At 49.8% G+C, this 13,869-nt stretch overlaps 6 protein-coding genes across 15 annotated transcripts; 4 read left to right on the forward strand and 2 right to left on the reverse strand.

Moving 5' to 3' along the window:
* Positions 1-160: 160 nt before the first annotated feature.
* H257_13655 (hypothetical protein) lies at positions 161-2,080 on the reverse strand. Its single transcript, XM_009841248.1, has 4 exons — positions 1,908-2,080; positions 1,748-1,843; positions 1,588-1,703; positions 161-1,497 (listed from the first exon to the last, which is right to left on the reverse strand). The coding sequence occupies exons 1-4, from the start codon at positions 2,040-2,042 to the stop codon at positions 261-263; spliced, it is 1,584 nt and encodes a 527-aa protein (XP_009839550.1). The 5' UTR covers positions 2,043-2,080; the 3' UTR covers positions 161-260.
* A 128-nt stretch (positions 2,081-2,208) lies between these two features.
* Positions 2,209-6,656, forward strand: H257_13656 (hypothetical protein). Of its 4 annotated transcripts, XM_009841252.1 has the most exons (10): positions 2,209-2,318; positions 2,404-2,550; positions 2,611-2,819; positions 2,877-3,143; positions 3,428-3,573; positions 3,867-4,046; positions 4,664-4,899; positions 5,531-5,785; positions 6,316-6,410; positions 6,466-6,656. In XM_009841252.1, the coding sequence occupies exons 1-10, from the start codon at positions 2,229-2,231 to the stop codon at positions 6,518-6,520; spliced, it is 1,680 nt and encodes a 559-aa protein (XP_009839554.1). In that variant the 5' UTR covers positions 2,209-2,228; the 3' UTR covers positions 6,521-6,656. The 4 variants fall into 4 exon arrangements, with proteins under 4 accessions (XP_009839554.1, XP_009839551.1, XP_009839552.1 ...); XM_009841249.1 differs by having other exon boundaries at positions 6,316-6,656; XM_009841250.1 differs by lacking the exons at positions 6,316-6,410; positions 6,466-6,656 and having other exon boundaries at positions 5,531-5,942.
* Positions 6,657-6,873: 217 nt separating this feature from the next.
* Positions 6,874-8,123, forward strand: H257_13657. 2 transcript variants are annotated; one of them, XM_009841253.1, is made up of 4 exons: positions 6,874-7,306; positions 7,357-7,432; positions 7,491-7,617; positions 7,667-8,123. In XM_009841253.1, the coding sequence occupies exons 1-4, from the start codon at positions 6,976-6,978 to the stop codon at positions 8,054-8,056; spliced, it is 924 nt and encodes a 307-aa protein (XP_009839555.1). In that variant the 5' UTR covers positions 6,874-6,975; the 3' UTR covers positions 8,057-8,123. The 2 variants fall into 2 exon arrangements, with proteins under 2 accessions (XP_009839555.1, XP_009839556.1); XM_009841254.1 differs by having other exon boundaries at positions 7,491-8,123.
* A 117-nt stretch (positions 8,124-8,240) lies between these two features.
* On the forward strand, positions 8,241-9,751 carry H257_13658 (hypothetical protein). The gene is made up of 6 exons (XM_009841255.1): positions 8,241-8,592; positions 8,649-8,937; positions 8,996-9,117; positions 9,189-9,263; positions 9,338-9,370; positions 9,447-9,751. The coding sequence occupies exons 1-6, from the start codon at positions 8,290-8,292 to the stop codon at positions 9,573-9,575; spliced, it is 951 nt and encodes a 316-aa protein (XP_009839557.1). The 5' UTR covers positions 8,241-8,289; the 3' UTR covers positions 9,576-9,751.
* A 1,084-nt stretch (positions 9,752-10,835) lies between these two features.
* On the reverse strand, positions 10,836-11,834 carry H257_13659 (hypothetical protein). The gene has a single exon (XM_009841256.1). It carries the CDS (start codon positions 11,642-11,644, stop codon positions 11,063-11,065), a length of 582 nt encoding a protein of 193 aa, XP_009839558.1. The 5' UTR covers positions 11,645-11,834; the 3' UTR covers positions 10,836-11,062.
* Positions 11,835-11,858: 24 nt separating this feature from the next.
* H257_13660 (hypothetical protein) lies at positions 11,859-13,867 on the forward strand. 6 transcript variants are annotated; one of them, XM_009841262.1, is made up of 7 exons: positions 11,859-12,128; positions 12,173-12,226; positions 12,332-12,429; positions 12,514-12,544; positions 12,610-13,119; positions 13,191-13,357; positions 13,472-13,867. In XM_009841262.1, exons 1-7 carry the CDS (start codon positions 12,030-12,032, stop codon positions 13,707-13,709), a joined length of 1,197 nt encoding a protein of 398 aa, XP_009839564.1. In that variant the 5' UTR covers positions 11,859-12,029; the 3' UTR covers positions 13,710-13,867. The 6 variants fall into 6 exon arrangements, with proteins under 6 accessions (XP_009839564.1, XP_009839561.1, XP_009839559.1 ...); XM_009841259.1 differs by having other exon boundaries at positions 11,859-12,226; XM_009841257.1 differs by having other exon boundaries at positions 12,332-12,544.
* Positions 13,868-13,869: the final 2 nt, after the last annotated feature.

The following is a 13,869-nucleotide window of genomic DNA, read 5'->3' on the forward strand; positions in this document are numbered from 1 at the left end:
CGCCGTGATAGAAAGGCATACCATACGTGGCTGGGTACTGTGAAATGTGGAGGGTATAACGTTGGATTACGATGAAGGTTGGTAGGCGCAGGCAAATTGTAAGCGTATACTGTACATAGAATACGTCATCTAAGTTGCCAGTTGAATAGCATTGTAGTTAGTTGGTCTAATAGAATCCATATCCTATTATTATAGAACCCATCTTGTTTGGATAGTTGACAAGAGCTATGATATGATTGACATGAATGCAATCGGGTGTATTACGGATGGGGCTCTTGCTCAATTTCCAGCGACAACGTTGTGGCTAGCGAGGGGGAGAGGGTGGTGAGGGCACACATGCGATACGGTCCCAACCCGTGCATGGCCAAGTGTTTGGGCAGCGACAGCAACACGTGGAGAATCGAAGCTTCGTCGGTAGCAACTACCAACTCCTTCGAATGAACGACAATCAGCCCAATGTACAGCGCATACATGGCGAGCCAGCCTTCCACGAGGAACGTGTCGAGTATATGCATGCAAGTGGACGGGGGCAGCGACCTGTCGTTGAGGAACAGCGACAGAATCCAGCTACTTGCAAACATGGACGTCGAGATGCTATGGGCCCGGAGGTGCGCGGCGACTTCGGGGGCGTACACGTCGACACAGCGCTCCAGTTGGCAGAGTCGGCGGGGAAGGCCCGCGCCAAACGACGACGGACTTGCATGCCACAGGTGGTGCATCCCATGTTTCTCCATGAACGTGACAAAGACTCGGTAGGATGCATCCATGTCGTACTGAAGTGTAGAGAGAAGTGCGGCGCCAACGAACGTCATGCCATGGCCATAGCCCACTTGGGGGTACTGGTGGGCAAATGTTGACAGAAGATGGTGCAGTTTCTGATGCAGCGATTTGAGTGCAGGGGATCTGGACGAGTACGACCCGATGCGAGGCAAGTATGTTGTAGAGCCTGAAGGGGGCGAGTTGGACAGCAACGCTGGCATGTACATGGATTCCTTGGGAAAGAACGTCGTTCGATGCACTTCCTGGTCGAGAAGGGCGATGTTGCGAATATCATCTGTGCAAACTCGTGACACGACGATGTCATCGATGTGCAGATGGTCAAGATCTGGCGAGGTCTTTGTGGTTTGGATAAGGAGGTACCGTTGCCAGTACTGCCATCGTTCGTGAGGGTGTGAGAATGCCTGTGACAACGTGCAGTACGCGGTGAGCATGGACAGCCATGAGCGGCAGACGGACAGCGCCGCGGCAACGTCCGCTGGTCCAAGGAAGGAAAAGACTGGCAGCATCCCATATGGAAGGTGGTTGAGCAACGTGGTGAGGACAGAATGGACGGTGTGTAGACGTCCGAGTTCTTTGTGAATGCTCTGGTTCATCAGATCCAGTTCCAAGCCGATTCGAAGCGACTCTTGGCGGGCCGAGTCGAGGGATGTTGTACGAGTCCGACGTGGAGACGTCATGCCGCGCTCCAATGCATGTACAAGGGTGTTGTAGTGGAATCTAAGGTGGAAGGGATTGGTAAGTTAGGAATTATGAGTAAGGGACGATATGCATCAGATGCGGGACTACTCTCCATGGCTACATACATACGTAATGGAATGGAGAGAATCCGTGGCGACGATGCCGACGGTGTTTTGTGGGTGATGCAAGAGGGACAAGTAGAGCACACTGCGCTTCAATCGTGAGGCTTTCTTCTTGAAGCATTTCTACAAGTGGCCAAGATGAGATGCCACCAGACAGACACACTCACCTCGGTCGATTTCAGCAATGCTCGGCACTGTCGCTTGTAGTCCTCCATGCTGTCAGTGTCTTCGCTGGCCAAGAACTGTCGCGCCGCACGCATGTCCTAAGATATTGCCATGAGCTCGTGACGGCGACACTACATCGTTTCGACTGGCAAGTGGACATACATAGTACGGCAAGTGGTGCATGATGTTGCGATCGCTCTTTTCGCCTGCGGGAAACACACGCAATGCCGAAACGTACGTCGTCTGCATTCGAGAGCCGTTGGCATCATTGGCTAACCTTCCATCACTCGTCTTCATCCGTCGGTCCAAAGCGTTGTGTCGAAGGTTACGCAAAGATCGCCAAGCGCGAAATTTTCACCGTCGGCTCCGGATAACCAAGTCGTTTTCGGATGTTGAAATGTCTATTACCCGGATAAGTCAGTATACGTATCCGGATATCCAACGAGGGCATTCAGGTGTTTGTATCTAAAGAGTGCCACGACCATGAACAAGGCTACGTTGCACTTCCGCTACACCAGCGCCGATACGTCGTCTTCGCTTGTCATGTATGGCATCTCGGATGACTGTCATCGAGTAAGTAGATGGTGCATTCGTGCGGAGTTGGTGGAGGACATGGATGCAAGGGTCAACACACTGACAGTGTATTCCTGGCGTGTAGTGCGACTTGGTTCCAATTCGCCCAGTGACGTGTGCCCAAGACAACGCAACGTGCGTGCAGCTACATCCCAACACGACCTACGACTTTAGCGTCGACGGTGTGTATCCCATGAGCTTGGCGTTGCGTCCAAACGACGAGGAGCCACCAGTAACTAACTCCTCTGGCTCGCATCTAGGATTCCCACGTCAACAACAATGTCATCGATAGGTGTGGCAAGGAAGCCACGCATTCATGGAACAATCTGAATACACCATGCAAGCCCAGCAACTCGACACTGGCGACGTCCATGCGTCGATCGTGCTGGACACCGAAGGCTCGCCAACGTTGATCCTCACGGCGATATTTGTGTTCGTGCTCTTGTGGCTAGGCTCGTGTGTGGGGCTGTTCTTTTGGAAACGTCATCTGGCATCCTTGCGGTGCGTTTCTGCATGAAGCGAGTCATCTCCTCATCCTCGTATCTCCCTCGCTCGTAGAAGCGACGACGAGGACGACGAAGGCGCCACCAGCACGAACCTCGCGCCACTGCTGCCCCCTACTCGCCCGTCGGTCCACACGACCGCTTCGTCCATCAAGCTATCGGCCACAGGCACTCCAACCTACAAACGCATCAAGTCCTTGGACACATTCCGAGGCATGACCATCTTCCTTATGATCTTCGTCAACTATGGCGGCGGCGGGTACTGGCTATTCAATCACAGCACGTGGAATGGGTTGACCCTCGCGGATCTGGTCTTTCCATGGTAAAATAATATATATATATATATATATATATATACGGATTAGAATCTTAAACAAATACACATATTGTGCTTTCGAGTGAAATTTCGTGTTGTGGCATGGTTTCTCGTTGGAATTTAAATCGATTACTTCAGATGAGCTCAACATTATTAGCCAATCAAAACCTTCTCAATGAAATTCAACCAATCAGATCGATTGTGGATCGGTTTGGTTGGCGCGATTCGATTGCACCCCCTCCCCAAATTTGTATCAAATCGACAATATGTCAACATGTTTTCTCGTCCAGGTTTGCGTGGATCATGGGCATGTCCATGGCGCTAGTGCCGCCCGCAAAGCGAACGCTTTGGGCCAGCGGCGTCCGCAGCGTCAAGTTGTTTGCCCTGGGACTGTTTATCAACAACGGATTCGATCTCAAGACGTGGCGAGTTCCAGGTATAGTATCTTTTATATAAAAGTTCACAATAGAAGTTCATATTGTGAATTTCACCCAAATGTGGACTTGAGAGTCTTTCATTTCGCCAAATATATAGCGTTCGAATCCATTTGATCTGATTGAAACTTGTACACTTTATATACACAGATTCGTATATTTGCGGTTTTGCCCCATGCAGAACATTGGTAGTTTCGATTGGCAGAAATTCGACAGAACGAGTGATTTGATTGGCTTTGGCGGTTCTTGAATCCATTCTATTACCAATCGATTTGACAATACAGTCTTGGATCAGGCGTATTACAGTCGTTCGGAGCGAGCTACGCCATCATGTCGACGATTCTATTGGGCACTCAACCGACCGGCGCGGGTCCGTCGGCTGTTCCCGTGGCGCTGGCCATGGCCGTTCTAGTGGTGCTGCAGCTGCTTGTCGTGTACTTGGTGCCCGTGGACGGATGTCCCACAGGATACGTCGGTACGTTGTACCTTGATGTAATAGGCTACTGTAGTTAGTTTGCAGTTTTCGATGGTTTGGACGATGTGAGTTTGAATTTCTGGGGTCTGACTTAGTACGCTCTTTGATTGTTGTCTCGCCTTGATCAACACCAATTCAAAGCTCAGGCTGTATTGTACTTTCGAGTAAAATGTTGTGTCGTGGTTGCTCGTTGGAATTTAAATCGATTTGATTGGCTACTTCAGATGAGCTCAAACTTATTAGCCAATCAAAACCTTTTCAAAATGAAATTCAACGACCAATCAGATCGATTGTGGATCGATTTGGTCGGCGCGATTCGATTGCACCCCCTCCCCAAATTTGTACTATCAAATCGGCAATATTTGATGAATATATTTTTTAGTTTTGTTTATTATAAATACTTATCTTGGATTTGCTGTATTTTGTGGCCTGGTAGCGTTTGAATCTCGCAACCTCTCCCATTGGTCAATCCGACAAGTTTGTTTGTCGCTGATTGGCTACAATCCACGTTCGATTCTTTTTTCTATATTAGCCAATCATGTCTTGCCTTGGCGCGAATTGTCCTAATCAAGAAATATGACCATGTTCATTCGTATGTGGTTTTGGGGGGATCGTAGGGCCGGGGGGAAGGGGCGACCACAGCCAGTTTGTCAATTGCACTGGCGGCGCGCACCGGGCGGTGGACGTGGCGCTCTTTGGGGCGGCGCACATCTTTCAGCACCCAACGACCAGACCAGTGTACGACACGCCGTCGTTCGACCCAGAGGGTTTTCTGAACTGGATCATGGTGGCCCTTACGACATGCATGGGGTACATTGTGGGCACATGGCACCATCCCCTCGGTCGGTCTTATGTACGTTGCAGACACTTGACATCGAAACATTATTGTCTATTTACCCGAAATTTGGATTTGGGATTCGCTAACTCTATCGATTTTCGGTGATTCTTTGTACTGACCTTAATCGCACACTAATTTTAGTCGCACACTAATTCGATGTTGCATTGGTCGAATGTGAGTGGATGATTTGATTGGCTACTTGATTCGTGTTATGATTTTTGATTGGTCGTATATCGATTGTCGTCTGTCGATTTGGTTCTTCTGCTCCTTCGATGGAGCACCATCCAAACCCTCGAATTTCGAATATATCGACTTGACAATATAAAAAACCTGAGACAGGGGGTTTGTCCCCTGTCTCAAGTCGTGATGGGGAATGATATGATCGATGATGAAACCTCTAGAAGATGATTTGAATTCGTTTCTTGATCTTGTGGGATAGCCATGTATGCATATATCAATGGGATATATTAGATAAACACTGTACAATAGTATCAATCGAGTATTCTGACAGCATACTAGTATGTACTACTAGCCTATTTAGTTAGTCCCTTGCTAGCGTCTATAAGTAGAATGACGACATAGAGGCTCATGGAGTGTACTAGTTGACGGGAGTGTATACCACTTGCTCACAAAATTGTGATGCTAGAGCCAAAAGGCGTGGGTTCTCGCCTTGTCGGGGTTGCTTCTGGTCGTGCTGGGGGTTGCACTTTGCCAAGGTCGAGTTCACGACGGATGGGTCCCCGTGAATAAGAACCTGTGGAGCGTATCGTTTGTGTTGATGGCCTCTGGCTTGGGCAGCGTCGTGTTCTGCGCAGTGTACTTGCTCGTAGACGTGTGGCACATGTGGTCGGGCGCGCCATTTGCTTATGCTGGCATGAACGCTATCTTGCTGTACTGTGGGGTAAGCCTCCCATATAAATATATATTACAGTATGTACATGCATGCCTGACGATCTTGACCATGGATGATATTCTTCATATGCGACACCGTCTATGGGATACGCCGCCTCTGTGATTGTCTTTCTATTACCCTGAATTTGGACTTTTGTGCTGATTCTTTGCCAAATCGATCGATCGATTCGTCCAGTATCACACTAATTTCATTCACACACACTAATTCGATGTTGACTTGGTCGAAGAGTGGCTAATTTGATTGGCTACTTGATTCGTGTTCTGGTTTTTGATTGGTCGATCGATATTGTCTGCCGATTTGGTGATTCTGCTCATTTGATTGAGTGCCATCCACCTAAACACTCAATCCATTTCGAATCGACTTGCCAATATATATATGTGAGTAGTATTGGACAGTGTACCTTTGTCCGGAGGTTTCAGCGTGATATTGTGGGATAGAGTATATGTGACACGGTATTTTTTTTAATTCTGCATACACGGCGCTTTCTCTAGTATTACTACTCTCACTCCCATCGATAGCATGAACTACTCCAAGGGTACTTTCCATTCAGCTTTGCACACGATGAGTCGTCCCACACAGCGACAACTGCGGCGAATCTCGTGGGGGCGGTCAGGTATCGTCACCCTACGTGGCAACATCCAAATCATATATGCGATGGCGTTGTGTAGCTGGTTGTGCATCGCTCGCGTCCTGTATGCCAAGAACCTGTTTATGACCGTGTAGATGTGAAAGTTGATGTGAAACGCTACTGCTCGACAAAGTTACACAGAGCTCTTTAGTGTGTGCTACATCGAGCGCTAGTATGTACTAGTATGTACTAGTATTACTTAAGTAATACATAACAGCAAACGTATACACAGTCACTTGAGCTAGGATGTTACTTGGAGATATGTACGATGCTGCAAGCTTCCATACCGGTATCTATGGTGAACGTCGTGGCTTGGTGGGATCCGAGTTTTATGTCTGCACTGGGAACACAGTTAGCAGCTAAGTTAGTAATACTACTTCGAAGTACTACTCCGGAGTAGTACAGTACGGCTTTTCCTGGGGAGTACTTTTACTTGGTGTTTGTATGGCCGGCAATGAATTACCTTAATTACCTTAATTAGTCATTCCGACCTGTGAATCTGGCTGGCTTCAATTTGGGAGGATTGGTACGAGTTCTCGAGTTGTTCAACATGCTCGACACGACGAATCGATATGGCACGGACGTGCACGAGCACGAGATCTTGTTGAGCAGTGCGGGGCAGCAAGTCATGATGGCGTGGGAGAGGGAGTACATGGAGAAGTGTGTGGATGCGCTCGGGATCACGCCCACCTCGGACGTGTTGGAGATCGGCTTTGGCTTGGCGTACTCGGCGACCCACATTCAGTCGTACAGTCCCAAGTCGCACACGATCATCGAATGCGACCCCGTGTCGCTGGTGGAGCTGGAGGTTTGGGCCAAGACGCGGCCCAATGTCGTGATCGTCGCAGGCACATGGCAAACGGTACTGGCGTCGTTGGGAAGTAAGTACGCGTCGTACTTGTTTGAATTGAATTCGATGATGCTACCATAGGTTTTGACTGCATCTTCTTCGACGACTACCCCCTACCTCAAACGGAGCGCGACGAATCCATCTTTTCCATCTCCAGGTAACTACAATCACGATGACATAATCCCAAGTCAATCACGTCATATATCATATTATAGGTGGCATGACTTTTTGGACGCAACGTTGAACTGGCACGTCAATGTGGGGGGTCGTGTGACGGGGTATTTGGCTCGGGAGATTGACTTGAGTCGCGACGGGTGCCACGTAGCCATGACGCCGTTCGAGGTCTCCAGCTCCTTTCACTCTCCCGTTACTAACTCTTCAACTAAATTAGGTGCAAGTGCCTCTGAATTGCACCTACTTCCCATACAAAACTGCATTGGTGCCACTGGTGACCTTGGTCGAGCGCAAGCCGAGCATCACTACATACGCCCTGCGTCATGACGACATGAAGGAACATGCTGCTGAGCACAAAGTTGTGACGTCGCATCCGAAACTCGTCCAACTGCGACGCCGCCTCGACCTTCAAAGGTCCATGGAACGAGCGGCCGACACATCCTCCCCACCTTGCCGCCCCATCACACAAATGCCACGAGAAGATTTCATTCGCCACCTCAAGGCTGCTGCCAACGCCGCAAAGAAACAAGTGGACGTGGCCAAGAGCGACGACGATATCCCCCTAGAAGGTCACCGAAAGCGTAGCGACGATCGAGTTATCGGCTAACAAATCCATCTAGACAACGTTAAAATGTTGCTCGAGTTCTTAATTCTGAATCTAAACCTGTCGCAATCTATATAACTTGTGCAATATAAAGGCTCCAAGGTTGGGTTAGGATGCGACGATTGGCTATAATTCCGTGGCCTAATTCACGTTGATTGGATAATACTATTCTGGACGAAAAAGGCAACCCGAGCTGAAGATCGAAGGTTTGTTTGTTTCCCCAAACATCAGAAGCCATGGCGATGATCTTCCTGTCGGGGCTGGCGATGTCGTCGTACTTCCTCGCGCTGTGCTACATGCTGATGACATTCATGGGCATCTCCAAGCTCTGCAGCAACAAGAACCTGTCGTATTCCCGGACGACGCAGCTGCTCATGGTAAGCGTCTCCCTCGGGTGCCTGTTTCGGGCCGCGACGTTCTCGACCCTGTGCTTTCTCGACTTTCAACACACTGAGTCGGGGTTGTCGCCATTGAGCTCGCCCGTGCACGTTCCGGAGGTCACGGCGCCCGAGGAATCAGACCTTTCGTTCTACAACAAGGTAGATTCACCCTATCATCCGAACGCACTCCTATCGACCCCGCATGATATATGTAGGTCGTGGCGGTGCTGTTCAATCTCCCCGACTACCTCTTCGTGTCGTCGTACTTGCTCGTGGTGCTTCTCTGGGCCGAAACATATCAATCGTCGCGGCGCCATTGGTTCTCCGCAGAGCAGTTCCATCGCCGGTGGATGATCTTCTACCTCATTTTCAACGGATTGCTCTACTTGACCCAAGTCGTGCTCTACGCCCTGCTATTTCTCCGTGCAGATCCGTCTGCCATTGCTGGCATCTACGAAAACGAGGAAGGCACGCAGCTGGCGCTGGTTCCCACCCTCATCTTTGGTTTGTGCAGCTGTTTTCTACTACTAGTACGACAGTAGTATTACTAACTCTGCGATAGACTGCGTCGCTGCCGCCGACCTCTGCCTGCCGCTCATTATCTTCATCACGTGGGTCTACTTGACGTTAACCCTGTCTGGGTTTCCCTACAAGTCGCACCACGCCCAAATCAAACTGGCCAAGGTACTGGTTCTAGTACTACTAGAAATAACTACTAGGTGCAAGTGAGGAATGATGGTAAATTACTGTGGTAGATTGGTCGCTTGGCCATGGCATGGAGCTTGGGGCGAATTCTATACAGCGTCATGATGTTGCTGACGTTCACACGGGTACGACCGACGTGTGTGTTGACATTTCAAACATGTGAATATAAGCATGACGATCCGGATAAAATGACATGTAGGGATGGTTCAATGTTGGCAAGAACAATGCTACAGTAAGTACAGCTGTCATTTGATATTTGTGATATTTGGACTTGCTTTGAAGTCTGATGGGGGTTGTACATATTGTAGACACAATCCATGTTGCTGGTGGCGCTGTTCATGGCGGCAGAGATTCTGCCGATTTACATTCTCATCGACGCCGACTTGTTAAGATTATTGTCCATGGATGCTGCTTACGAGCAAATCTTAGAACCGTAAGAACGTTGTAACTGCAAGCTGGCTGTGAATTGTTTGTATGATCCGAATTCAAAAGGACCAATCAGCGACCGAGACGGTTGATGGTGGCCAATCAGAACGTGAGTTTGTTGCGAACCAACCAACGTGTAAACGCAATCGTAACTTACTACATAACGTTAACTTCAGCCTATATCGATTGGGGGGCTACAGTTTAGTAACTAGTACTAGTATTTGTTTATGAGCATATCGATTCCAGTCAGATTTCTGTACAGTACTCTACGGGACAGTGCATTCGGTGAAGGCAGGCTGTATGGTACTAGCTTGTACTTGGAGTGTACAGTACTTGTTATGTACCAGTATGTATAGTGAGTGAGGTTTATTCGCGTTTATCAGCTAGCTAAGGAATCTTTTGCGCCTACAGCTAGCGGACTTTGCATACGTCGAGCGTTAGACGTCTGAGTGCTGGGGGATGGTGGGGCATGCGGCATGGTCAGCACCTTCCACCGGATCTTGTGCCTGTTATATTAAATCGAATCTGGTCCATAATAGTTGTCATGCTCACTTTTTAATTGGTCGTATATGCGTAAATCTTGGCATTTACTGTGTCTGATTGGTGCAAATGATAAATTCGTCGATGTTGCGACGATATGGCTTGCCAAGTAAACTTCGTCGAGTGTAGGTTAGTCAAAAGCTGAGTGCTTCACCCGCCAGGCTATCAAGTCATCACTATTTCCTAACACTAACCTGTCTACATCTTCTTACTTCCTTTGTTATGACTCCTTGCAAACTTCCAAGAGCCACCAACGAGCCCGTAGCCTAAACGCACCTGGAACGATGTTGGGAAAACGAATGTCGTACTATACCTGCTAGAAGCATCTGCAAATGTGCATCTTTTGCCACCAGCTCACGATGATATAGTGCTACAGGTCATACATTGGCCGCATACTTTGACTGGGCTAATTCGCCACACCACCACCGAAAGCATCTCCTAAACCCAATCTTGGGGTTTTTACCTGGATAATCCAATACTGGTATCTAATTATACAGGTAATATCAAGCCAAAGCATACTAAAATCAAGTTTAAATTGATGATGACAACTATTATGGAGTGAGTTAGTATACAGACTTACTCTACATGCATTCTTTCAAAGTCACAGTTCGTAGTCCTTGGGACCATCACCCAAACAGGAGTGACGGTGCCTTTTAGCTTGTATTTTGTATTGGAATCGGATGGCGCGTTGTGATTGGTGCGTGGGATACCAACACACTACAAAATAGATGGCTCGACGGTCGACGGAGCCACAAGCACCATCGCCACCTACTGCCGCGTTGCCTGGACAATGGGATGGCGTCGCACCGCTGAAGCGCAAGCTCAGTGCCTCCTCTGGAGGAAGCGTGTATGACGAGCTCATGGCGAAGGGAAAGCTTCTGCGCGTGACGGCCACCCGCATCCCGCCGCAGCTCTCCACGCGCCGATTGTACTGTTTGAACCACGCCTTGGAAGCGTTTCAGCAGGCATTAAAAGTGCCTGCCGAGTTTACTATGACCAAACATACGCAGGACTGTATGGAGCAGATCCGGGAAACGCAGATCGACCTCATGGTGTTGTCCAAGATGACCAAGCAATCGGCGAATTCCACGCCACAGTATCGCGCGCCCACCACCCTCGGGACAAACTCAAAGGAGCGACTGCGTGTAACGGTGCGTCGCCGGCCTCTTCCGCTCCTCTCGCCATCCACGTCATCGATCACCGTCATGTCTGTCCCGATGGCCTCCTCCGATAATGTTCCTCCTCCCCCGCGCCTCCCCACCAACAACCCAGCACCAGCGCAAGTTGCACCACATATACCTGAGATCGACAACGCGTCCTCGGGACAAGTACAGCATGGCCTGCACGAATGTCTCGAGCCAGCCAACCAGTCTTCGACAGCCACGATGGAATTGCAACAGTGCGATGTTAGTCCTGAACTAGGCAAGACCAAACTCCTTTTGCAAGCCCCAACGTCACCCCCATCCCGCTGTTCGTCGCCCCGGCTGAACCACAACTTGTCTCCACAACGAATTGAAAGACATGAATCGAGTCCCCTCATGCCATCACGTGACACCGCCACGTCAGAAGCATCGCCATTGGTTCAAGTGGAAATGCCATCACCGCCATCGTCCATCCTCTCGGCAGCTCATACTCTCATGTCGATCGGTGGTCAACTCCCACGATCCCCCTCACCACGTCCAGAATGACGACGTGGGTGTGTCATCTATTAATAGAAAGCGTTGTAATCGTGTTGGTTTTTACCATAGCGAGTTGGGAACCGCACCATATTCACCCATTATTCCGCATCGCCGCCTTGCTCCCCACTGGCCTGCCTACTTCAGCATTCTTCGAGCATTGACCTCTCTTTGAAGCCATTGACCGGCGTCGAGGGTGTTTGTTGTGGTGGGTTCCGTCGGTACTTTCAGCTAGCTGAGGAACATATCATGTCCACCCTGACAAATCAAAACAAGGCGCCAGCATGGTGGGTCGAAGCACTGCCTGCTTGGCATGCCTCGCTGGTCCAAGAGAGGGCTCACATGGAGGTACACGGGCCACTAGGATACTGTAGCTACGACTTTCTGTGTAGGCGTTGTTCAACGCGACATGCAAGCAAGTCGAATTTATGCTTGCAACATATGAGGTAGATGCAGTGTTGTTCATCATCAAATGGGGGTTCGATGCTTCATGCATACTGTAGTAAGCGTCTGCATACAGCATGAACGTTTTGGGTGTGGACTTTGTGTAGGCCATCGAGATCGCCACCAAGGGCAGTGGTATTCACGTCGACGACAGCACGATCCAGCAACCAAAGGTCAATCGGCTAGCCAAAACAAGGGACACCAGATATCCTTTTCTTGCATATGCTACTGTATGTAGTGAGGGTTCATCACTTAGTACTTGCAGTGCCTTGCATCAACTTGTTCACACGGGAGTCGAGCATGCTACTCTTCACGCTGCGGTTCGTCATGTTCTTACTAGTGTCCTCCATTCTATTGTCCAGTTTGCGGCTGTGGATGGTCGTAGATGGCCAACCCTACGTTGGAGATGGCAGACCGACTGGGAGAAACTGCCCGTGCCAAGTGGAAGCAGGTGCATGTCGACTCGACCGGCCACCGCATGGCGTTCGCGACGGCGTTGCGGGATCGTGTCCACTCGTTGCTTCGGTGGCTTCGCCACACATCGCTCAAGACGGCAGATGCTGCTCCAGCACTGGACGTTTGTTTGCCGTCTCCTCTCGAAATGTTGGCGTCGACTCCGGACGTGGATGATGTGGCTGGTGGCGGTGGACCAATCCCTTCTACTATTGACGATGACGTGGCACGCTACCGTGATTGGGCGTCCCACGAACGCTTCAACATTGACCAAGCCCACGCCATGCAAGTGCACAATGCCGAGCGAGAATGGGGCGCGTACCATGCGTACTTGACAGCCCAAGTGACCGCTGAATTGGCGTCTTGCGATAGCATGGACAACGTCCACGTGGCGGCCAAGAAGCGCACCCTAGTTCGAAACATATTTGCGTCGGCGATGGAGGTACATACTACTCAAACTGCTAGTACTACTAACCATCAAACCGTGTGTGTGTGACCATACTCATCGTTTAGACTGGCGAGCAGCGGAAACTCGACGCGATGCGCCACCTCGAGATGCAGCACCGCGACTTGCACATCCAAATCGACGCGAAAGAGCTCGAGTTCAAGCTCGTCGTGTTGGTGCGGGAACAGGCCACGGCCGAGTTCCATCGACTAGACCGTTGGATTCACACGAGCATGTAAGGCCGGACGGATGACTTGGGTGTTTGCTTCCAAACACGATTTACATCACAGTTGCCATTATTCAGGAGCCTTAGTATTTACCAGCTATTGTCTCGTGTATATGTTTGTAGATCCACGTTGCAAGATGCTGCGAGAGGAAGCTCGTGGGTGTCTGATACTTCACCTCTGCCAAGTTGGCTCGTTGACATAGCACAAGGCGCCCCAACACCACCACGACCCCTTCCAGCGCTGCAAAAGCAGCTTTCCATTCATCGCACAAAGCCGTCATCTTTTGGACCGTCTAGTAGGCAGAGTCGCCATCGATTACCGACTGGCACTTCGTCGTCCATGCCCACTCTGTCGCGCTAATCGAACGATGATTGTGTGTGGGAGGGATTAGTAGTAATGTTACACTACTACTGTAGTATGCATCATGGTCATTCTCATTGGAGTGTTGGACAATCCGACCCAATCCACATGTCATGAATGGACAGCAGGTCGAAGCGAGGAAACAACGAGCGAAAGCCCA

The sequence above is a fragment of the Aphanomyces astaci genome (genome assembly GCF_000520075.1).
Source record: "Aphanomyces astaci strain APO3 unplaced genomic scaffold supercont1.50, whole genome shotgun sequence".
NCBI classification, from domain to species: Eukaryota; Oomycota; class Saprolegniomycetes; order Saprolegniales; family Verrucalvaceae; genus Aphanomyces; species Aphanomyces astaci.

Bases quoted from the DNA above. Each gene is read 5' to 3' on its own strand.
- H257_13655 (XM_009841248.1), bottom strand. From the start codon at position 2,042: ATGAAGACGAGTGATGGAAGGTTAGCCAATGATGCCAACGGCTCTCGA. The intron at 1,704-1,747 runs GTGAGTGTGTCT...GGCCACTTGTAG, and splicing joins CATTGCTGAAATCGACCGAG to AAATGCTTCAAGAAGAAAGC. The intron at 1,498-1,587 runs GTATGTATGTAG...CTTCCACCTTAG, and splicing joins GATTCTCTCCATTCCATTAC to ATTCCACTACAACACCCTTG.
- H257_13656 (XM_009841249.1), top strand. From the start codon at position 2,229: ATGAACAAGGCTACGTTGCACTTCCGCTACACCAGCGCCGATACGTCG. The intron at 3,144-3,427 runs GTAAAATAATAT...TTTCTCGTCCAG, and splicing joins GCGGATCTGGTCTTTCCATG to GTTTGCGTGGATCATGGGCA. The intron at 3,574-3,866 runs GTATAGTATCTT...GTCTTGGATCAG, and splicing joins CAAGACGTGGCGAGTTCCAG to GCGTATTACAGTCGTTCGGA.
- H257_13657 (XM_009841253.1), top strand. From the start codon at position 6,976: ATGCTCGACACGACGAATCGATATGGCACGGACGTGCACGAGCACGAG. The intron at 7,433-7,490 runs GTAACTACAATC...ATCATATTATAG, and splicing joins TCCATCTTTTCCATCTCCAG to GTGGCATGACTTTTTGGACG. The intron at 7,618-7,666 runs GTCTCCAGCTCC...CAACTAAATTAG, and splicing joins TAGCCATGACGCCGTTCGAG to GTGCAAGTGCCTCTGAATTG.
- H257_13658 (XM_009841255.1), top strand. From the start codon at position 8,290: ATGGCGATGATCTTCCTGTCGGGGCTGGCGATGTCGTCGTACTTCCTC. The intron at 8,593-8,648 runs GTAGATTCACCC...TGATATATGTAG, and splicing joins ACCTTTCGTTCTACAACAAG to GTCGTGGCGGTGCTGTTCAA. The intron at 8,938-8,995 runs GTTTGTGCAGCT...ACTCTGCGATAG, and splicing joins GGTTCCCACCCTCATCTTTG to ACTGCGTCGCTGCCGCCGAC.
- H257_13659 (XM_009841256.1), bottom strand. From the start codon at position 11,644: ATGAGGGGACTCGATTCATGTCTTTCAATTCGTTGTGGAGACAAGTTG.
- H257_13660 (XM_009841257.1), top strand. From the start codon at position 12,030: ATGTCCACCCTGACAAATCAAAACAAGGCGCCAGCATGGTGGGTCGAA. The intron at 12,129-12,172 runs GTACACGGGCCA...CTTTCTGTGTAG, and splicing joins AAGAGAGGGCTCACATGGAG to GCGTTGTTCAACGCGACATG. The intron at 13,358-13,471 runs GTAAGGCCGGAC...ATATGTTTGTAG, and splicing joins CGTTGGATTCACACGAGCAT to ATCCACGTTGCAAGATGCTG.